This window comes from Scleropages formosus, chromosome 11 (genome assembly GCF_900964775.1).
Source record: "Scleropages formosus chromosome 11, fSclFor1.1, whole genome shotgun sequence".
NCBI classification, from domain to species: Eukaryota; Metazoa; Chordata; class Actinopteri; order Osteoglossiformes; family Osteoglossidae; genus Scleropages; species Scleropages formosus.
In genome coordinates, this window is record NC_041816.1 from 5,573,858 (window position 1) to 5,597,688 (window position 23,831).

A 23,831-nucleotide genomic window follows, 5' to 3' on the forward strand; every position below is an offset into this window, starting at 1 on the left:
TTAATATGAATTAGTAAGGCTACAGGTTAAGTGCCCATAGACTCTATTTCAGTACAATGAGACCGGTCTCATGAACTTTGAGATGTTTAAGATGCTGAAAATCACACTTGATTTTTGCACACTAACTGGAACGACATAAAAATGTCAGCTAGCTGAAGGGCCTCTACAACAGGGCCTGTATAAATATGGCCAATTAACCTGAGATGGTTGTGTGGGAGATGCTGCAGTTGGATGGTCTGTGCTCTCAAAGAGGAGCAAGGACCAGCAAACTCAGCCTCTGAACTCCTTTCCGGGAGCCAGGGTGCACGTGGGCTTTGAGTCAGATGCAGGATGCAGGCTTGCTGATTGTGCCGAGCGGCATCCTTGACGTTCTCCGATTGCCATGGTAACCGCAAGGTCCTCAAGGTTGCCGGGACGATGACAGCACATAAATCGTGGCGCACGATGAATCGACGGAGGTGGAGATGGTCAGGTGGAACTTTGAAGAAACTCAGATAAAGAAGGCAAGCAAGTGCAGCCTTGGGAGGAAAAAGAACAAGGTTACTGTATAGTCTGGACTGTACTCACATCTGAAGTTAATTCCTATCTGTTAACGCCTTCCCACTGGCAGGTGCTTACACACACACACACACACACATTTTCAGAACCGCTTGTCCCTTACGGGGTCACGGGGAACCGGAGCCTACCCGGTAACACAGGGCGTAAGGCCGGAGGGGGAGGGGACACACCCAGGACGGGACGCCAGTCCATCGCAAGGCACCCCAAGCAGGACTCGAACCCCAGACTCACCAGAGAGCAGGACTGCAGTCCAACCCACTGCGCCACCGCACCCCCGCAGGTGCTTACATTTACATTAATTCATTTCACAGATGTTTTTTTTTGTCCGAAAGACCCCGCAGTTCAAGCTATACAAAAGTTTGTTTCACAGCAGACACGTGATTATCAAAACAAAGTTTCTTTCTCCGACACACATTACTCATGTGGTTGCCTACAGAATTGAGAGTCAGATAGAAAATACGAAGACGATCACGACAGATGTGATTCAAGTTTACGTAGCGGTTAGGAGATCCAGCGAGAAGCGTATCTGTGTACTGAAACCCTTCTTGAATGCTGGAAGGGATTCAGCAGCTCTGAGGGACAGGGGGAGCTCATTCAACCACATTTCGCTCAAAACAGAAAAGCTATGATCTTCTGATTTTAGACTCCTTGCGAGTGTTCATTCACCCAACATTGGTCTCTTTTATGCTTTACTGTAATCCAGCAAAACCACCTCAAATGTTGATGCATTCCTGGTGGTGCTGTTATGTTGAAAAGTATTGAGTGGAGATGGCCAGGGGAGTCGACGTCATTCCTCATGACCTTCCTCTGACTCAGAGCTGGCAGATTAGACTTCTTTCTCCTGCTGGGAAATGATTCCACTGAGCACAAGACAAGGCCATGCAGGATTTGAACGGTGTGAACCCTGAAAAGTTACACTGAACAAATGTCAGCCTGGTCAGCCACGGAAATTCAGACGGAGGAGCTTTAGTGTCACTGGCCATGGTGCACGGTGATAGGAGATCTCTCAAGCACATGCAATAGGCAGGTTACTGTGCCTATGATTGAAGACCAGAGTCTTGAATCACACCTATGAAATATTCCGACAGCCCTTGCTGTGAGATGGTAAATTTGGTCTCATATACCTTGAAGAGCCTACAGGCTGCTGGGTCACTGTGGAAATTGAGCGAAAATGTTCATGTCTTTTGATATGTGCCTTGTTTCCATTGGGAAATTTTTTCAGAGCTCTTATTTGTCCCCTGGGAGTTATGACACACTTATATTTATTGTAATGTAACCAACAAGCAGAGGCAACAAGCCATCTCTAACAGCTTCTCTTTTATTAACAATTGTGGTATTTTTTTTTTTAAACTTCTTGTCTCTTCCAGCAAGTTTTATCTGAATGAAAACAGGGACATTTGGCAATTATGCGCTGAAACAGAGAGCATGAGTAATTTCCTGCTCCTGGGCATGTGGATGAGCCGAGGGGATGAGAACTCAGCGCAGCGAATAATTAAAATCACTGCTCTTTGCTGCGGAGCTGGGCGTTGACGTCGGGGTGCTGGCCATCAACAAGCGTCGCCTCCCACAGCAAAGCTCTGATTGGGCGCACTTATTTCATTAGATTCATATTCTCTTCTTCCTCTTCGGCGCATCTTCAGCGACTCTTCAAACCATCAAAATCATCAAAAGGTGCCGCGGGCCAAATTGCCAAAACAAATCCCGGCGTCTCCATTGGAACGGCGGCTTTGAATGAGGAGAAGCCGAAGACATCTTCGAAAAGTGGGTTCTGATTGAACTGCTTCTTGTTCCCTGAAGCGAAACCTGATGGTTGGAGATTTTCATCAATTTTTTTTTTTTTGTTTCTTTATTGTAGTCGTATGGGGGTTATTACAAAATGTAGAAGTGAAAGGGTCACTGGCCTCAGGGTGATGACCAACAGTCACACCTGCAGGAAGCACAAGCAGCACCAATACTAGAACCCTTTCGCACCTGGTCAAAACTGCAGGGCAACTCCATCAACCTTCACTCTGTGGTCGGGTTGGTCAACCTGGTCATCGAAAGTCTTCAGACAAAACTTTAGAGGCAGCAGCACCTCACTGATAGCTCAAACACGCAACACTTGCACTGAACAACAAATGAGAAGCTCTGGGTATGAATATGAGAATCGAGAGAACCAGCTTTGGCCTCCTCTGCCCAGATGGTGATCGCTCAACTAAACTAAACTTAAAAAAACTAATATGCATGCCAGTACTCACATTAGCCAAATTACTGCTTTTTGTCACTTATCCCCGTGATTTAACCATCAGTGAAATCATTTTACTCATTTACTACAGCTGGAGATCCTCCTGGAGCAATGTCAGGACACTTTCCATGATTGAACCAGAGAAGCTCAGGGTACAAGTCGGCGTCCTTCAGCTGGCTCCCTACATCCACGGCGTTGCTCCCCGAGCGCCGAGGCTTTGCCCTGGAACGCTTCCAAGAGTGTTTCCTATTTTAGCTCTTCAAACGCAATGGAGTTTGGTCCCTGCGAGAGTCATCCTGCAAGGAAAGACTCTCATCATTTTCGCGCGAGCACAAAAAGATGAGCTCGTGGGCGGCCTGAAAAAGACCTGGTTATGTAGGTGGCTTTTTGGATGTTCTAAAACGAGTTGAAACACGGTGCACTTTAAACTGGAGCAGCACTGGCAATTTTTTTTTTTTTGTGATGTGACAGAAATGGGTAATTCATAAATATTCTGTAGCTAACAAAATAAAATTAGAAAGCCCTCTTTGGTTGTGATTTATTACCGCTTTATTGATATTCAATTTCTTTTCTCCCTAAAAATGGCTTGGACTTGCAGCAGGTAAATCAACACACACACACACACACACATTGTCTGATTATTTAGTATTCTGCTCAATGCTGTAATGCGATGTACGCCGCCCACAGAGTGTACAATGGAGCAGCAGGTAGCGCTAGTGCCTCACAGCTTCGGGGCTGTGCTTCATTGCACGTTCTCTCTATGCTTATATCGGTTTCCTCTGGGTGCTCCTGTTTCCTCCCACACGCCAAAGATGTATCAGGTGGATTGATGACTTTAATTCCTGTCCTATCCAGTTCGTACCATGCCTCGCACCCTGTGCTTCTGTAATAAGCTCAGGACCAACAGGACCCTCAATTAGGCAAACGATTGATCAATATATGTGTGCGTGTGCGTGTGTGTGTGTCAACTGAACCTGTTCACGGTAGAAACACGCTTGCAGAGATACAGCGGGAGTGAAGGCAGACACCGCAGATGTTTTACGTAGTTACAGACCACCTATAAATCATACTACAGTAAACGTGGTACCAGCCCCAACCAAGAGACTCCAGCGAAGACACGCAAAGCCTTTCTCTCAAAAGACATGCTGTCGCGTCAACCAGAAAGCCTTTTCCCAAGGAGGACTGTCGGAATCTTCCGGAAGGCCAGGCCCATGCTGTCAACACCAACGGGGGGCAGTGGTTATCAGGAGGTGACGCTGTCGGTGTGCGCTGATGTGTGTGCTGTAGAGTGACTCGGGGGAATTTACTGTGTGTTGTCGCCCCGTCCACACCTCTCATTTCCTCCTGCAGGTCTTCCTTTGTGTGTTTATCTGACTTTCCTGTCTCCTGCTCATTTTCTCATCGTTTTCTTTAAAGGAAAAATATCTTCCTTCATCTGTTCATGTCAGCTTCAGCTGGCGACAGTCATTGCGCTGCCCGGGATCCACCTCCCTCGTTTCCCGTGGGACTCGGTATCAGTCGCTTGCTGTTGCCAGGCTCTGCCGCGCTGAGGCTCTCGCGCCAAAGAGGCGTCGTCACGTCACCCTGACAAGATCGGGCTGATTTCGTCCGAACCTCCGACCGAGGTGGTTTTCGGCCGCGTCGGCGCGCCGCTGTTCTACGCGATCCATAGTCAGAGAAGATGGTTGCTTATGTGTGGCAAAGTTAAAGACAGGAAACATTTTTTTCTTTCCCCTCGAAAGGGAAACATTTAATTAACCAGCATAGGAATATTGGTTTTTATTCTCCTGCTTCTGCTTAATTTGCAATTCAATGAATCTGATGGAAGTTCAGCAAAATTTACAACTGAAAAATCTTTCTTAGCAGCTGGAACACAGTTGCTTTAGTCAAGCTTAATACTGTTTTCAACTGACCATTTGAAAATTACTTTTTGTTATGAAATAGTGTGGTTCAAATATTCACATTGGAAAGTGCAGTAGTGCTGCTATGGGAGGTATAGTGACACTTTGGGTTGTGCTGATGCCACGCTGTGCCTGCGCTCTTTATTTGGACATGGATTTGAATCAGGCTTTGCCTATGTCGAATTTGCATATTTTAATATTCACATGGGTTTGCTCCGGGTGCTCTGGTTTCCTCCCGCAGTTGAAAGACATTTGTTTCAGGTGGATTTATGACTCTATATTGCAATTAGTGTGTTTGTGTGAGTGAATGTGCGTGTGTGTGTGTGATTTCTGTGTGATTAACCGGCATCCTGTCTATGGTGTTCCGTATCTCACACCCTATGCTTCCAGGACAGGCTCTGGACCATGGACAAGTCGTTGCTCATAATGGATTGATGACCGGTGGTTATGTGCAAAATTTCTATGGTTGTGTTGAACCAGCTTGTTATAAGTTTGTTGGACAGTTATCTAGATGCATCGGGCATATAAAATCTCATAGCTTGGAATGAAAACTCAAACCCTAAACAACACATTTAAAGCAATTTAAAAGCTTTTAATAAATATTTTTAAGCCATCCTTAGGGAAAAATATGCACTTCTTTGATCTAATTCATGAATGCAAGAATATATCATTGTCCCAAATTTGCTTTTGAATATCATTAGCAACAGAAAAATTATTTATGAATACAGCCTTAGGTAATATGAAAATTATACATAATTTATGTACAGGGAAGTTGAGCAAGAGTCAGCATAAAGAAAGGTTCGCTGTGGCCTTTTATCCGTATTGTCAGCTTGCAGCGGCAGGTTGCTCACGGTTCCCGGGACACTGGGTCCAGACCAAGTAAGGCAAAGTAAAGTGAGTCCTTTAAATGAACTGCTTATACTTTATAATGTAGGAGGCAGTGGGAGCGCTGCTTAGGCTCGACCAAATGAGAGGACTTGTTCATAACGCCCAGCAGAGCAGCGTTTCCCGTAGAGAAGACTTTCTCTGAAGCTCTTCCTTTCCAGCAGAGTACCGAGGACTGAATGTCACAGCCTCTCAGGGTTATTCGGGCCCACGAGAGCTAATGCGAGGCCCGGGCCGTCTCAGATTGTTTGGGAAGAGGGGGTAAAAATACTTTAATGTAAAGACTGGCATGTAAGTTTCTTTTTGTCATTTGTGGAATGCATGAGAGTATAATTTTGTTTAGTATAGCTTGACAAACACAGGCCTGGCTGATCCAGTGGACAGTGAATATTATACTTTAATGCACTCTTTGCTGAAGTGGTGCCCCCATGTGAGGTGGGGTCTGGCTCAAAGGGCCCTGTTATCCCACCCCCCCAGGGCCTAGTATTATATGAAGCTTTAGGGACAAATTTTAGCAGGACTGTCCACTAGATCATTCAGGCAGCAAAGAAGTCAAAATATGGCTCAATATTGTCCAAGGACAACATCGGGTGATGGTAAATGTTGCTCAGTTCTAGGGATGAAAAAAGCTGTCAAACACCTTGTTTATTTTTAGAGCTCTGTGGGCTGGCTTTCCAGATCAACAGATCAATCGAAGAGCTGGACAAAATGATCACGGTCAGTGGGGAATTTCCATTCAAAATCCTTTTTTTTTTTTTTTTTTTTTTTTTAATCTAGGACTGTGTTTACTGTGTTTCCAGAGAAGTGGTCCAATACTTTGACATGGTGTTGATCGCACTGGGATTAGGGGCTCATTTTAGTACAACTCAGAAATGTGCTGCAACCCAGCGATACAAGGGGTATGAAGATGTAATTCCAATCGTAATTAAATACTTTGGAAATAAAAGTAAGTCGTTATTAAGTACAAGAAAAACTAATTATTTCTTTCAAGTAACTGGAAAAATCTCCCATGTGGATCTGTAAGAGGAACAGATGCCGCAGAGGGCACTCGGTGAAATCTGGCACATCTTTCGAAAGAGAATGTGTTTTATGATCTAGGAGGACTTTGTAGGAAGAAGGAACTGATTTAAAGAGTAAATATTCAGCGGTGCCCAATGGCCCAATCGCCCCAGAGCACTTTAGCTGTTTGGGCGTGGGTTCAGCTCTTTGCATGTTCTTCCAGTGTTCACACTGGTTTCCTTACACAGTCTAAAGATCATTGTGAACTGCTGGCTAAATCGTGTGTTTGGCTGTGTTGGTACCCTATAGTGGACTGGTGTCCTGCTCAAGGTGTACCCTTCTTTGCACTCTGCTTCCAGGGTAGGCTCCAGACAGCCCGGGACTGCAGCACGATGGAGTTCACCTCTTCTGGCAAACTGGGTGTGGGTTTAGTGGTTAGAACAACTTGAAGGTCCCTAATTTGAATCCTACCTCCTGCTGTAGTATCCTTGATCATGCTACTTACCTTGAATTACTCCAGTAAAAATGACCCATCTGTATAAATGACTAAATTATTATAAGTAACTTACATTTACATGACATACATTTATTAGTTTAGCAGATGCTTTTCTCCAAAGCGAAGTACATCTCAGAGAAAATATAATTTGTACTTTACATTAGGAGAAAGAGACACAGTTGCAGACGTGATTCTTAAGAAAACCTAATATGTTACTTTCCACTTGATGCACCGATGTTCACCGCTCGAGTAGGTGCATAAAACTCAGGATTGACTAACCCTGATCACCTTCCCAAATTTTTTTTTTTTAAAGGTACACAAACATTTACATACAATACAGGAGTAGCGGCTGTGTAAAGGCTTATCTGTGCATGATCATAAAGTGAGGGTGCATCACCATTTACATCATACTTGAACTTAAGAGATGATGGGCGTAGTGATTCCGGAAAAGGTGTTTTCAGACCCTTCTTGAATGTAGACAGAGATTCAGCAGTTCTGAGTGCGAGGGGGAGGTCGTTCCACCACGATGGAGCCAGAACTGAGAACCTCCGCTCTTTACTTTTCATGCGCGAGACCACCAAGCAAGTAGACGTAGACGAGCGAAGGGGTCTGGCTGGGGTGTAGCGGTTGATCAAGTCTTGTGAATAGCTGGGAGCAGTTCTACTGATGCATTTGTAGACAATAACCAGGGTCTTGAATTTGATCAGGGCAGCTATAGGAAGCCAGTGCAGAGAAATGAGTAGAGGAGATAATGGGAGCGCTTTGGCAAATCAAACATGACTCGGGCAGTAGCATTCTGTATCAGTTGTAGAGGTTTGATTGCAGTAGTGACTTAACTCTCATGACCATGCCCACACCTCAACCAGCAGCACCTGACTCCGTTTGAAATACTTGGCTATAAAAAGCACCACTCAACCATATTCCAGTTGTGGAATCTCTTTGAAATGACTGGCCCTCCTATGATCACCTCTTGTCCAGAGCACCCTATCTGCTCTCCCCTGTCTACTGCCCTAGTTCCCTCGCCCGTCTCCTGTCCCTTTTCCTGTCTACTACGGCATCGACCCTCGCGATGTCCTCATTAACCACATCCTCGGATTCTCCCCACTTACTACATCTGCGCCTCGGATTTACCACGACTGTCCCTGACTACAAGTACTACCTTGTCCCAAGAACCATCACAACAAATGATCCCGCGATTGGATCCACACCCGGGTTTCCAGTTTGCTTGTAGTGACATTAAATTTTTATGCTGCCTGGAGAAAAATGTCAGCTAAATGAATAACCAAAATAAAAAGAGCTTTATTGATCGCATCACTTTGACTGTCGTACATCAACCCGCATGACTGTTACAAAAGTGTTGGACCTATGTGTTTGTGATACTGGGGGATTGAAATGCTTCTTATGTAAAATGTTGGGTTTTCATTGCTAAGATGCGAAGGGTTTCAGAAATATTGGAAACAGCACGTTAGGAAGTACTCAGGGTGTAAAATAAGTAAAACACAGTTATAACTGAATCTGCACAGATCCGTTAGATTAAACTGAACGCTGTTTGCTGACATGTTATAAAGAAGTGTGAAAAGCAGCACCTGAACATGTGAGTTTCCACAGCAGCACAGGATCACAGAATCCGAGAGGGATGAGAGTTTCACGTCTGCTAGTACGTCGGTCACAAAACTGCAAAAATTATTTAATCTGTTATGTCAAAAAGTCTGAAATGATGGCAGTAAGTTAAGAACATGCACTAAAAAAGACTTGGCAAGTCTGTGCTCACTATATGGGATATACAGCCTGTTAACAGGATTGTTTTGTAAGAAAAATCACTACATACTAGGACCTAGAACAGTAGGAAACACACACACACTTTCTGAACTGCTTGTCCCATACGGGATCACGGGGAACCGGAGCCTACCCGGCAACACAGGGCGTAAGGCCAGAGGACACACCCAGGACGGGACGCCAGTCCATCACAAGGCACCCCAAGCAGGACTTGAACCCCAGACCCAGTGGAGAGCAGGACCCGGTCCAACCCACTGCGCCACCACACCCGGTGGGAAACACTCTGAACTAAGTCTGAATAAACGCACAGAGCAGCCCATTGAAAGCGCACATGTTTTAAATGTAGTTATTGTCACCATATTATGACTGGTACCCAGAAGTGTCTGTGCATTTTCATACAGCGATGAAGAAGGGTTATTGGACACACACACACACACACACACACACACACACACACACACACACACACACACACAGGAACGCGCCCAACAGAGGAAGCGCCGCGGCCTGTGGAGTCGCCCTCTAGCGGCCACTGGCGGCACTGCGAGCACCGCGCGCGTTTCCTTAGCGGCCGCCGCCGCGCGTCTCCAGCATCCCGCCGCCGTCAGCAGCACTTTCGCGGAACTCGCCTCTCCGATGGAGGAAAGACCTGAACAAAGAAGCTCAAGTTGAGGAGGACACAACAGGTAAGAGTGCTTCTGCTCTCCTGGGACGATCATCTCCATACACTTGTGTTGGTGCGGACGGCAACACTTGGAGCTTTTTTTGCCGACGCCTTTTCGCGCTCAGACGGAACGTGTGGCAAAGTGCGGCTGCGTTCGGTGCCTCTTCTCCCACATCATCATGTGTGCGTCTTGTTCGCGCATCTCATCTCCAGGGCTCTCACTTTACATTTCCATTGCCGTCGGCATCATCACCCCGACAAATGAGTGCATTTCACTGTGTCCCACATTCATGTAGCAATGTGATTCATTGAAGACGCTCCAAGTTGCTTTAGAACTGAAAAGCTCGCAAGTTTCCCCCCACTTCTCTTTTATTTCCCCATCTCTGTATTTATGATATATAAGCAAACGGGGTGATGATGGGATTATGTGTTCAGAGGGCATTTATGGCTTTTAGGAGCTGAATGGAGAAAGAAAGGGGGGAAAATTCAGTGTATGTCAGTGTACATGTAAGGCTGAACTATGCGTCTCATATTCAACAATTAATATACTGTATGCGCTCATGAATCACTAGTATATGCTGGTGCGTTTCTGGAATAATGTCGAGTCATTTTTTTCCACAACCCTCCCGAAGTGTCCATCATGGACCGGTGAGTTTCCCCCTGAAGAAATGTGATGTAGTAACACTTAAATGAGCCGGAGTAAATGTAGTCCTTTATCTGATGTGTTTTCATATCTCAGATAGACATGATCCGTGCTGCGCAGCAGGATGAGATCTTTGAAAAAAATCAAAGTTTGGGCTCGATTTTTTTTTTTTTTTTTTAACGTTAACTTTGAGTGTTAATCTCCTTTGGTCAAATATGAATATGAACGGATGTGAATTTCTTTTCATTTAATATCTTCCTGCATATTTTTACTTTTGATGTGTATTAATGTATAAGATTTACTAGTGAGTACTAATGAGTCAACTTCCAGCCTTGTCGTGTATTTATTGCTACGTTTGTATGTTTTACTGGGTTTTTTTTTTGCAGGTTTTTTAGTGGTGCAGTTGCCCCCGAGTTTTTAAGAGATATATGAAATCCTTCACATATGACATATGAAATATTTCGCCCAAAAGCAGTGTATGGTCAATAAAGCCCTCATCCACTTGTTACACACGCCTCTCAGACAAGATCAGAAAACACTGCACACTTTTCCCTAAGATTTTTAATTAAAACTGAGCCAATCAAAGAGCTGAAGCTGCTTTCCAGCCCAATTCCAGAGCCTCTCATGGGGTTCTTTCCTGATCAGACGTGACAGTTTCAGATCAAGGTTGAAGAGAGGAGCTCTCCATGGTGCTGTAACAGTGCCCTATGGGTTAACCTTTATATTTCCCCCAATAAATACAGTAGAATCCCTGACAAGCATAAGCAATACCATGAATTATGTTGGTAAATTACTCTAATGTGGATAATATTTGAGAAAGAAACGTCTCCTTTTTACTGGGTCCTTGTGAAAGTGGTGGAGACACATAGAGGGACATAATTCAGAATATATGTATGATAAATCTGGAAGCAGCACCAATATATCCTTGACAACGGATTCAAATCCAGCACTGGAGGGGTTTTCAGAGGGACCACAGTGCCATCTATGCCCTGCTGCACCCTCACAGAAACAGATGCACTGAGCAAAAATACACCTTGAATTGCTGGAAAAAGGATCAGGATCGGAGAATCCTAATAGTGGATGGTGTGAAGGATTGGAAACCTGTGTTTTAGGAAATCCCACTTAGTGCATGATTCTCAAAATTTAGAATCTGGTGAAATAAAGCACTTGACTTGGAGCTTCTTCTGTTTGGCTTCAATAACCTGGCGATTTGCATAAGGAGGACTAATGAGCTGTCCGCTCAGTGAGACGATCATAATTTCATTTGAATACAAAGTACAAGTTCCTTTGTATGACACTATGCAGGTATGTCAGCCTTAAAGGCAGAATAATACAATTGTGGAGGGAAAAAAAGCTGAAAATTTTGCTAACAGGAAAGCTTTCTATTGATGAGGGGGGGAAAGTGCCATTAGTGGTTCATCTGGACAACAGCAACCAGTGCAGAGGGATTTGCTTCTGTGGTCAGGTGCAATGCAGGGAGAACATGATGAAAACAACTGTACAGTCATCTAGGCTTCTGGAACAACGTGAAATGTTCTTCATTTCAGTCCCTTCACATGCAGATTTAGATTCGTTAAAAACAGCAGCTATAAGGAACAGCAGGTGGCGTAATGGTTAAAGTCATCACCTTGGAAACAAAAGGTGCTTGATCAAGGTACTTACCCTGAGTTGCCGCAGTAAAAAACTCCCTGTTGTTATGAGGGCAAGTCATAGAGTGAATCTAACACCGCAAGTCATTTTGGAGAAAAGCATCAGCTACATTCAAATAGTGTTAATTCCAGTTCATGCAGCACAACGATACAAGAACAAAATTTGCAAGGTTTTAGTTGCAGATTAATCAGTTATTCAAATTCCATTTTTTCGCCGCACATATTCTTATTTGGATAGTCGATACGCTGATGTGTTTTTTTTTTTCCTTCGTATTTTCCAGCCTACGTGTTTTTAGGTTCCATTGTGCAGGAGGATTTCTGAGGAAGAGTCCATTTGCCAGACATATCTTATTGTGGAGACATTTCTTCCCTGTTTATGAGGAACAGCTTCCTGAAGACTGGAACCCCCACACTCAAGAAGGAGTATTTTTTACTTTAGGTTAGGAACGGAGGTTTGAATAATTTCACGTCTGCCTCCTTCACATGGTTCCATCACTCTAATCAGACACAGAGATCTGGCACAGAGATCCGCCCCCTTGTTTGTTAGGAAAGGGAGGCGATACATGCTGCTGTTTGTGGCTCATCGATTCAGGAGCTGAAAAGGCGGCAGGCGGTCCCCAGGTCCTCCCTCCACTCGTCGAGTCCCAGGGCCTGTCCTGCGCGAGTCCCCCGAGGGCCCCGTGCTCCCAGTGCTAAGGCTGACTCACCCGCCCTGGAAGAACAGGCCCCGCTGCTCCAGTTGCCAGCACTCAGCCCTCTCTACCCGCGACCTGCGCGTCCCCGGCCAGGATGGACGAGGCCCAGGACCCCACGCTGCCCGCCGCCGCCCTCACCTCCGTGCCTGCCGCCTGCGTGTCCAAGGTGGAGCTGCGGGTGTCCTGCAAGGCGCTGTTGGACCGAGACACGCTGAACAAGTCAGACCCCTGCGTGATCCTCATGGTACAGTCCCAGGGCCAGTGGACAGAGGTGAGTCCCAGCTGCTGCCCCCATCGAGGACCCTTAACCTCCCACAGTGGGGGGTGGGTGACTCCCTTTACCGCAGTTTCCACTGGCAGACTTTCCCAGTGCATGGCAGTATGCATTTGGAAATGACGGTTTCATTTCGGCTGAGAAAGGGATTGCTGCGGACTGCATGTCTTTTTACTTTTTAAATTTGAATATGCTTGTAACCAGCCGCCTGTCCTCTTGGAGAATCTCGGCTAGAAAAGGGGAGGATGGGCTGTTTATTCCACAGAAAGGATGCAGCAATGCATCAGGGGGCTGAGGCTGAACACAACCGGAACCCTGTCTCTCTTGTTCCAGCAGCTGCTGGAGGTGAGGAGTTGAGCAGCAGTTGAGGCACGGTGGTGCAGCGGGTTCTTGTTCTGGGGAAACTGCGCCCAGCTCTCTAGTTTAGAGGAGATGTTCGAGGCGCTACTCCGAAGACCTTCCTGCACCGCGCTGCGCACCTACCCTCACTTGACACACAGCGCGCGCGTTTCGCGGGAAATTATTCCGTCGCACCTGAGAGCTCGCAGCGCTCTGCTTTCGTGCTTTTGAATCGCTCATGTGCCCTACGAAGTATTGAAGGATGGAGCAAAAAAAAAAAAAAAAAAAAAAAACAACGAAAAAATCCTTTTGAACCGACTTTTGTCTCATTTTGCCGTTGAGTTGCTCCTGCTGTGTGGGAACAACAGCACTCCGGCACTGGAGCGCTTGTCTCCCACCCTGAGGCGGTCTCCGTGGAAACAGAGATGATATACATTTGTACAGGTGCGCATGCTTATTATGGGATGGAGCATGCCGATGAGTGCGCGTGGCTGTGAAGCGCGGGCATCCTCACTTCCTGTCAGCAGCGCGCGCGCCAAAACACACTCGCCTTCAGCGGCGGTGCGGACAAGTGGGATATATTCTCTGTTTTTAATCTGTCCAAAAATAGCGATACCCCAAAATGGGTCGCAAATTGCACGTCCTCGGTGGGAGTGCTGCCTGGCTTGCCATCCATTTTGTTACAGAGAATATTTATAACTTGTGGTGTACCCGGAAATCAAAGCCGAACCTGACGGCTGACCCGAGTTATCTGAGCCAACTTTTTTATAACTCTCATGATTTTTCCTGCTTGTAAACAAACGTCTCCACCTGACCAGTTACCAGCTTCTAGAATGTGCCAAAGCACATGCCTGAGGAGTGTCTGACATTAAAAAAAAAAACAACAATTTAAATATGTGACTGCATTAAAACACGAGCTCATTTAGAGGTTCTTGTGTGCGCATGCGCCGGAATTTGTTGCAAGGAGATCCATATTATGGAATACGGCATATTAGTATGGAATATGTTAGCATTCTGCTTGTTCTGCGCTGCGAGCTACGACGGCGCGCGACAGGTGCCTTTACTGAGGCTAAGAGGAGGAAACTGTGAAAGAAAGGACTACGGCGCCTCACAAAGAGATAACAACTGTGCAACAAAGTCTGGTCCAAGAATAATGAAATCTTCCAGCTTCGTATCAACTTTAAAATCTCCACAGGCGAATAATATCGCTGCACAGTTGACATTTTCCCACAGACTGCTTCAAGCAGTGAAGGCAGAACAGACAGAGAGACTATGAAATATCACACCGAGGCATTTCCGAGTTATGAACAATCGACGGAGAGCTAATAAGAGGGATGTTTTTATTCCCTGTAAATGAATGCAGGTTGTATTACGTGACGTGTGGCCCCACCCCGTCGCGAGACAGACACCCGAGTGTTTGTTTTACACTGCGGGCAGGGGACACGAGGGACTCGAACTGCGCTTCACGTCGCACGTTCACTGAGGAAATATTTGCGAAGTTAAATAAACACCGGTGACGTTCCGAGGAGGAGGAGGAGAAGCTCTCAGGAATGTTCATTCTTGCGCCTTTGCTCCATATTCCCCCAAGAGCTCCGGGGTTATATAAAGCACGGTGTGTGGAAAGAGTGAAAGGCAACTCGGAATATCATTAGCATATTTTAGAGCTTGTTACGTGTGTCGGAGACAATAGTGCTCCGGGCTCTGCTAATTGATTGGGGGCTGATTGGCGATGGGTACCACTGCAGGGGGCCAGTTTCTGCGGTGCACATAACCCGAGGGTTAGGGTTAGGGTTGGGCTAGCCCAAACCCTAACCGTAAACCAAACGGTAACCGTAACCGTAACCCAAACAGTAACCTTAACCCAAACCCTAACTGGCGTAACCCAAACACAAGCTGTAACCCAAACAGTAACCCTAACCGTAAACCAAATAGTAATCTTAACCCAAACAGTAACCTTAACCCAAACCCTAACCGGCGTAACCGAAACAGTAACCTTAACCCAAACACAAGCTGTAACCCAAACAGTAACCCTAACCCTAACCTTAACCCAAACCGTAACCCAAACCCTAACTGTAAACCAAATTGTAACCTTAACCGTAACCCAAACAGTAATCTTAACCCAAACAGTAACCGGCGTAACCCAAACAGTAACCTTAACCCAAACACAAGCTGTAACCCAAACAGTAACCCTAACCCAAACCCTAACCGTAAACCAAATTGTAACCTTAACCGTAACCCAAACCCTAACCGTAAACCAAATTGTAACCTTAACCGTAACCCAAACAGAAACCCTAACCCAAACCCTAACTGTAACCCAAACAGTAACCGTAACCCAAACCCTAACTGTAACCCAAACAGTAACCGTAACGCAAACCCTAACTGTAACCCAAACAGTAACCGTAACCCAAACCGTAACCCAAACTGTAACCTTAACCCAAACCCTAACCGGCGTAACCCAAACAGTAACCTTAACCCAAACACAAGCTGTAACCCAAACAGTAACCCTAACCGTAAACCAAATTGTAACCTTAACCGTAACCCAAACAGTAATCTTAACCCAAACAGTAACCTTAACCCAAACCCTAACCGGCGTAACCGAAACAGTAACCTTAACCCAAACACAAGCTGTAACCCAAACAGTAACCCTAACCCTAACCTTAACCCAAACAGTAACCCTAACCCAAACCCTAACTGTAAACCAAATAGTAACCTTAACCGTAACCCAAACCCTAACCGTAAACCAAATTGTAACCTTAACCGTAACCCAAACAGTAACCCTTACCCAAACCCTAACTGTAACCCTTAACGCAAACCCTAACCCAAATCCTAACCGTAACCCAAACAGTAACTCTAACCCAAACGAAGTCCGTAACTCTCTTCAGCCTAACCCAAACGCTAAGCCAAACCCTAACCGTAACCCTAATCCAAACACTAACCCAAACCCTAACTGTAAACCTAACCCAAATGCTTACCCCAACCCAAACTCAAATGCTAACCTTCGGCCAAAACCTAACCCAAACCACAACCCAAACGTTAACCCTAACCCAAACCCTAACCTAAACGCTAACCCTAACACCACACTCAAAGGTGAAGAAGGGAAGCTCGAATGACTCGAGAGTCTAATGAAGCTGAGTAACTTTCTAGTGCCTCTACTTCGCTTGAGTGTTGACAGTCTACAGCACAGTTTATTTGCTAAGAAGAGGCTTTGGCAGAAAGCAACATCCATGGCTCACATACAGTGCTGCTTCAAAGTATGTAAACCCTGTAGGGAAGGTCATTAGTTTTCTATAAAATATTACAATAAACTTATAAAATTTAAATCTCAAACTTGAATAAGTTAATAAAACTGAATAAATGCATATATGATTATGATTTACCCACCTGATTCTACTTCCCTACTTAGTTTAACCAATGCAACTTGGGGTTCACTTATTTTTGCACCCGCACTACTTCCGTTTTTCTACTACACACATAATTTCCTTTAAATCAACATATGGAATTGATCATTTCACACCTCTTACGTCAGATGAGAAAGACAGCTTCCTATTAAATAACCATTTTGTGGTAAAACTAAGGGACACAAGCGGTACATCAGTAACATACACAGCTTTTCCCTTCAGTAAGTGACTTCCTTCTTGGGGATGTATTTGAAATGGCAACCTTTTTTGGGCACCGGACAGCCTACAGTCAGTTCCAGTCTATATGAGCCATAAATATGCATTTCAGTCTTTTGCAGTTCTGAATCGATTTGGAGTGGCAGGACACCAGATAATAAAAGTGTTCCGTTCGGGCCTCATCCATTGTGCAGGTATCCTGTGTTCGAGTGACACCAGAATGCTCAAAAACCGTCCAGTGAAGCATTTTGACAGCTGTCAGTTGGCAGCCTGTGGACGGTGTGCCGAGGTGGGGGCGGGGGGTCTGTTATGAATCTGACCAGAAGGGAAATAGACATTTGCATATTGAGCCATTTACCGGGGAGCGCTGATTTCTAGATTTCAGACTGAATAAGATATATGTGCAAAGCGGCAGCAGATGGTACCAAAACGTATCTCATCGTGAGGGACGGAGGAGTCTGGCATCGGAGTCATATTGCTGCAGATCTCATTTCCTTTCAGAATGCTGGACAGTCTCATTTTGGATCTGGCTCTGTGTCTCAGTGCTGGACTAAGCAATGCATTTGCAGTCATTCCTGTAATACGGTACAGCGAGGTACCTAGAGACCACAGCGGGGGAGCTTATTGTAGCACATTAACAAATGAAAACAAGTGAATGGTTAGGCAGTAATTGAAGGCAATTGAATGTGGTGACTCTTATTTACTCTTTGCTTGATAACTTGTGTGACAGATGAAATTTGGGCCTTCTTTGTCATTTTATATCTTCCTCATCATATCTTTCACCCCACATTTCCTTGCTCCATTCTCAGGGTGACAATCCAGTTAATTTTTCAGCGTGCAATTTTCTCAATTGTTGGCCGTTGCCTCATTTCTTACGATTTCCATCCTTCTTTCCGCCCATTTTTGATCTAGTTGTCCTGATGCGGTTCCAAAGACATTGACTTAATTGCCTGTCGATTAGGTTGCCTATCATTCCAAATGGCTTGTGTCCATAGTGTTAAGTAATCGAGCGAACGGCAAGTGCCGGAGATGAATAATTCCGGTGTTATTCTGAGGGAACAGCCCTTCCGTATTCAGACTGCAAATGTCTCTTAATGGTGACTTTAATGAGGGTCTGAGGTTGTCAGGGCTGTGACTTTTGGTGACTTAATGACAGTGGCATCTCTTCATGATGTATCTTTGGGAACCGGAATCTTCATTTGTTCCACTGTGCTGCAGTTTCACTTCAGGTGTCTCAGGTTGAGCAAAACAATCTATCAACTAACCAATCACTTAATAAATACGCACACACACCTTGTCTGAAACTGCTCGTCCCATGCAGGGAGCTGGAGCCTAACCCAGCAACACAGGGCATGGGCCTGGAGGAGGCGGGGATGCACCTAGGATGGGACACCAGTCCATCACAAGGCACCCCCAGCAGGACTTGAGCCCCAGACTCACCAGACAGCAGGACCTGGTCAAATCCACTGTGCCACCACCCCCTCTTACCCCTTAATAAATACTTGTCCATAATGTTATACTGCCAATTTGACATGGATGAAGTGGTGGCAGAGAGGTGCCTCACATCTCTCGGACTGTAGATTCGGGCATGGGTTTGAACATGGCTTAGTCTCTGTGATTTTGTATCTTGCCCCCTTTGCAAGGTTTTCCTCATGCAGTTGAAAGATATGTGTCTCAGATGAACTGGAAACTCTAACTTTCCCTTAGTGGGTGTGAATGTGGGTGGCACAGCAAGTAGCACTGCTGTCTCACCGAACCTGGCTGGTGTGAGAGGACGTGGGTTCAATCCCCACTCAGTCTGTGTGGAGTTCACCTGTTCTCCCCATGTCTGTGTGGGTTTCCTCTGGGTGCTCTGGTTTCCTCCCACACTCCAAAGACATGCTGTTCAGGTTCCTCACAGAGAGTGTCTGTATGTTCCACTGATGTATGGATGAGTGACCCTGTGTAAGTAGTGTATCTAGCAGTGTAAGTCACTGCAGTGAATGAGGTGTGTGGGCTGATAACACTACATAGAGTTCATTGGAAGTTGCTTTGGAGAAAAGTGTCTGCTAAGTAAATAAATAAAAAATGTAAACAAATGAATGTGTGCTACAATACTTTGCAGTGGAAATGTTTGCATGACTATAGGTGGTTGACAGTGGTGTATCTTGCATTTTAAGTGACCCAGAACAAATCTGTCAACAAAAATACTAGTTATTCATTAGCTCACATTAAAATGCTATTATGGCTGTATAAAATAATTCCAGAAGGATCAAGAAGCCCTTAAAATAATACAACGTTGTGACAGTAATTTTCCTCCTTTTAGATGTTAATTTGTTCTCAATCAATACAGCAACAGGAGTAAGTTTAACTCGCATTGAACTACTTAAATTTATTAAGTAAGAGCCAAAGGGAAATTTGCAATTAGTTGAGTGTCTTGTGTGCTGTGGAATTGAATTAAGTAGCTGCCTTTCTCCGAGAAATCCCTTCTGTAATGATTTTTAATCTAAACCTGGAGCTGGGCTCTGTTCAGAGGGAGTTTCATGAGATATGCGAGAGCTTCAACCTGGTTCTTCTGCGATTAGATGTCGGTCCTGTATGACCACAGCTGAGGCAGAGTGTTACTGCGAGACGGCTCTCTTCCCTGGCTGACTTGAGATGTGTGAGGAAACACTCGATAACAGCAGCATGGCGCCGGCTACACCAGCCTCTCCATCACCCACAGTTCCGTAGAAGAAAAAAAAACGTTGTTCCAATCTGATCAGTGGTGTGATGCATATTTGAGTAAAGAAAATGTGACAACAGCTATTATGTTGCACTCAAAGCAACAGTGGCTCAGCGGGTTTGAATAGGTCCTGCTCTCTGGTGGGTCTGGGGTTCGAGCCCTGCTTGGGGTGCCCTGTGACGGGCTGGCGTCCCATCCTGGGTGTGTCCCCTCCCTCTCTAGCCTTGCAAAAAGTTTTTCCCCCATGTTGGAGCAACTGTAATGTGCCCCCCCAAAATACTTTATAAAACTCATTGGGAACTATTGCTAATATTTATTAATATCTGATACTTTCAAACAGAATGGCAAGATTGAATGCAGAAAAAAACGATAGTCTAAAACAAACATTGCCATTTGGCACCTTAGTACAAAACCCTCTGTAACACTCAGAATTATTATAACATCTAAAACTAAGGAAACGTGCGTAAACAAGACTAAGCTGACGAAAGTGTTTTCTGCATGAATACGTATTAATTATTTGGGAGGCCATCTGTAAATTAGCAGAGAGTGAAAAGTAAAATTCAGCCCTAACCCAAACACAACTAGCATTTACTATGGTACATTGTCTGAGCATCTCACCGTCTGGGCGCTGCCGATGTGTCTCGGCCTGTACGGCTGCCATCTCATGCACAAACAAAACTGTGTTTACAGAGCTGTCCAGACAGATGGCGGATAAAATATGAATAATTAAGCAGTCCTTATGCTAATACTTTTCTTGGGAAATGATCCTTTGTTATGAATCAGTCCACCAGTGGCCCCAGAAGGTTCAGCCCTCTAGTAGCTAAGGAAACATGTTCCAGCTTTGGTTCATGGACATCCACCGTGTGTTCCAGAAGGCCGGGACAATCTGCCCCACGTGCCATTGAGAGGTTCGAACAGGAGACGTGCCGACGATGGCTAACGCACTACTTTGTGAAGGCTTGTTGAAGCTCATCAAGCCCACCGATTCTTCCGGAAAGGGGATCTGTGCTGGCGTTTTAGATGTTCAGCACTCTTGTTCTTACAGACTGATTGCTCCGGTGTCCCCAGTGCATTTTATCTTTGTATGAGACAAAAGAGATAAAGATAACCAGTGACATTAAAAAAGAAAAAAAAACGTTGTGATTCGGAGACTGCCGAGTCTTCATCTCGTTGTCTCTTTAACGCACCTTGGGTCGCACCCTGAACCAATCCTTGCTTGGAAAGATGAAAATGCTGCCTGACACGGGCTGCGATTTAATTGACAGCAGAGATGGCAAAGGAAATTTACATAATGTCTTCTCAGTATTACTGTCACAATTTAAAATCCATTAACTATACTAAACCAATAGAAGGGTTTGTTGTTGGTAATTTAATGGATGTCAATTACTTCTCAGCATACAGTATTACAGCATTAAAGTAATCTGGGATTACATTAATTTTCACAAGATATTTTGTAGAAATATATGCTTTTGGTCATTATTATTATTATTATTATTATTATTATTATTATTTTTATGTATCTCAAAGTTGAAATGAGTTGTATTGGGTATTTTTGCCCCCAGTGAAGATTTCCGATTTGGGCCCTGTGTCATAATGAAACTCGTTTTTTATGGTCTAATTGTATTATGGATGTAAACATTTGCCTTTTATGAGCACAAGACAATGATGAAAGGGAACAAGTCATAAACATCGCCGTGTGCAGGAAGAGCCTCGGATTGCCTGTTCAGCTAATCAAACTCCGTTGGCCCTTTTTGCCGGCATAGCCATTAGATTTAATATCCGCATTAGAGGTAATACCCAGCAGTGGAAAGTGGGTGTACGCGGGGTGCTCGGCCCAGAGGGTTCACTCAGAAGTTGCATGTTATGTTATTGTAAATATTCAAAACATCCTGAAAATGTCTATCCGGATTCCTGTGGCTTTGCTTTGACTTCTTCGTATCCCTGACCACCACCTTCCTCGACATCACGCGAGTGGAACGGAGTTTCAGCTCTCAGCTGCTAGGGGTGTATTTATGCATTTCAAGACATGCTCGGGGCAGCGGGCAGTTTAAGGGCTACAGCTGTTGCTCTGCAATACAAGGAGTCGGCTTCGATTCCATATTCTTGCTGTTGCACCCATGAGCAAGGTACTTACCGCAAATTTCACCCGTAAATCACCCTGCTCTCTAAATTGCTAAATAATGGAAAGCTTGATGTCACGTCCACGCCCACAACTCAGTCGACAGCACCTGACTCCAGTTCAGCACCTACCCTTTAAAAGACACTCCGCAACTCCCAGACCTTTGCGGAATCTCGTCAGGGTCAACCGCCCTTTCCCGTGACACTTCGTTCACAAGCATCGCTAGCTCTTCGTTCACGTCCTCCAGTAGATGACTCTTCGCTTCGTTTCCCGACCACGTCCGCGGATCCTCGTTCCTGTCCTGTTCATCGTTCGACCGACCCTTCGCTAAGTCCCCTGACCTCGTCCGTGGATCTTCGCTCTGACCCTGACCGCCGATCGACCGACCCTTCGCCTGTCCCCGACACCGAGAACTCGCCTCATCCTTCGTCTCCGGACGAACGACTCTCCGCTTGGGTCCAGCCGTCCCAGGCCCCTGTGTTTCGAGTGACACTTGAAGGAACATGTTAGTTAAAATATACAGTATGTAGTAATAATACAAGTCTAGTTATTCCAACGCCTTGATGGTTGAGGCCATTGCACACAAGTCAATCTCTGTGAATCGGCTGTTTCTCTGTACTTAACAGCTGGACAGAACAGAGGTCATCAAGAGTAATCTTCACCCGGTGTTCGCCAAGGTCTTCACCCTGGATTACTACTTCGAGGAGGTGCAGAAACTACGCTTCGAGGTCTACGACATCCACGGGACACACAGCATTGGCACCCGGGACGATGACTTCCTGGGTGGTATGGAGTGCACCCTTGGCCAGGTGGGTCAGCACAACCTACCGGTCACGTGTGACATAAGCACAGTAATTCAATTATTTTAAGTGCTTTGGACATCACAAAAACATGTCGCTGATGGCGACACTGTGCTACCGCCTGTGCAATAATACCTTCTTTCAGGACAGACCGGTGCAGGTCTTTGGTTGCCATGGCAGTGTTGGTTGTTTCTTACCCGAGTCTCTTCTGGCTCACCTGCGCCCCACAGATTGTAGCCCAGAAGAAGATGGTGAAGCCCCTGTTCCTGAAGTATGGGAAATACGCGGGGAAGTCCACTATAACGGTAAGTCCAGCACGCTGGCGATGGGCTTGTCTTTTTGGACCAGACCTATGGCCCAAAGAGATCACAGTGCTTACATCAGGCAGGTGGAGGAAATATGGAAAATGAGTGTTAATATTAGTTGCCTAGCCAGTCGTTTTGTTCTAGCTTACAAGTCTGTGTCACTTCAGGAGGATACCTTCTGTCTGAGTTAAGAAAAGGGGCAACAAATAAAGACGATGTAGCAACATCTGTCACGTAGGCTTCATGTAGCAGCTTGCGTCTCTGGCATCTTAACACGGATAAAGTGGCGGAGCTCAGTGCGCTTGACGGAAAACACACCACCTTTTTGGTCTTTGCGTCACGCAGAAATTTGATGGTCTTCGTGTGACACTCTCCCTTGTTGAGAATCACGGTCCGCTTAACTACCATTTCTGAGCTCCCGCTGTATCCACTGGGCCAGGACCCAGCGGGTGGCATGATGGGAGCTGATGACAATCTCACCTGGTGAAAGGAGGCAGGGATGTAGTCAAAGTCATGGCAGCAGATACATGACATTGTGGTAGAACCACATTGTCCAGGTAGTCATCTCAGTCCCAAGGACAAAATAAATGTGCTTATTGTAAAGCACTGATTCATTTTTACTCTACTAGTGCATAATCTATGTAGTTCCTTTATTCAGTCTATGACCACTGACTTTTTACATGCAACAACAAATCAAGATCCGGCTCTAGTTTCCTCAGAATAGATGGTTATCCCTTTGAGAAGGTAGTGACTTGAGGGCGGTGGTGCAATGAACATGGTTTCAGCTGCATTGGGGGGCTGACAAACTCTTTTGGACCGAAACAAAAATGAAATGAGTTGCATGTGGGTGACTAAACGCGATGACTGGGTGAGACTGTATGTGGGAGCGGCAGCTGATGAGGAGCAGCCTGCCAGAGTCATGCTAAGCCACTTTGATACGGTACGAGTTACTATGAGTTACTACAGCAATGGGAGCCTCTAATACCGCAGCAAGACTGCAGCAACAACGGGTGGCATCAGTGGGGAACGACTGCTTCCACGCTGGACAGGAAATGTGCAAGATTATAAATACTGTAATCACCACCGGCGCTTTCATTCTTTGTGTGTGTCGATCCTGAAGGTACGCGTTTAAGGAGAAATGTCAAGTCTGCCAGGAAAAGAAAATAGTACGTAAACAAGAGCCAAA

The 23,831-nt window shown here is 45.4% G+C and overlaps 1 protein-coding gene across 1 annotated transcript in view; it reads left to right on the plus strand.

The window, feature by feature from the left end:
- Positions 1-12,117: 12,117 nt before the first annotated feature.
- cpne7 (copine VII) overlaps positions 12,118-23,831 on the plus strand; it is a 31,677-nt gene continuing 19,963 nt past the window's right edge. Inside the window, exons 1-3 of the mRNA XM_018752499.2 lie at positions 12,118-12,761; positions 22,167-22,349; positions 22,571-22,645. Of these exons, the coding sequence (XP_018608015.1) occupies positions 12,585-12,761; positions 22,167-22,349; positions 22,571-22,645 (435 nt within the window). The 5' untranslated portion in view covers positions 12,118-12,584. The remainder of the gene's footprint in view (positions 12,762-22,166; positions 22,350-22,570; positions 22,646-23,831) is intronic.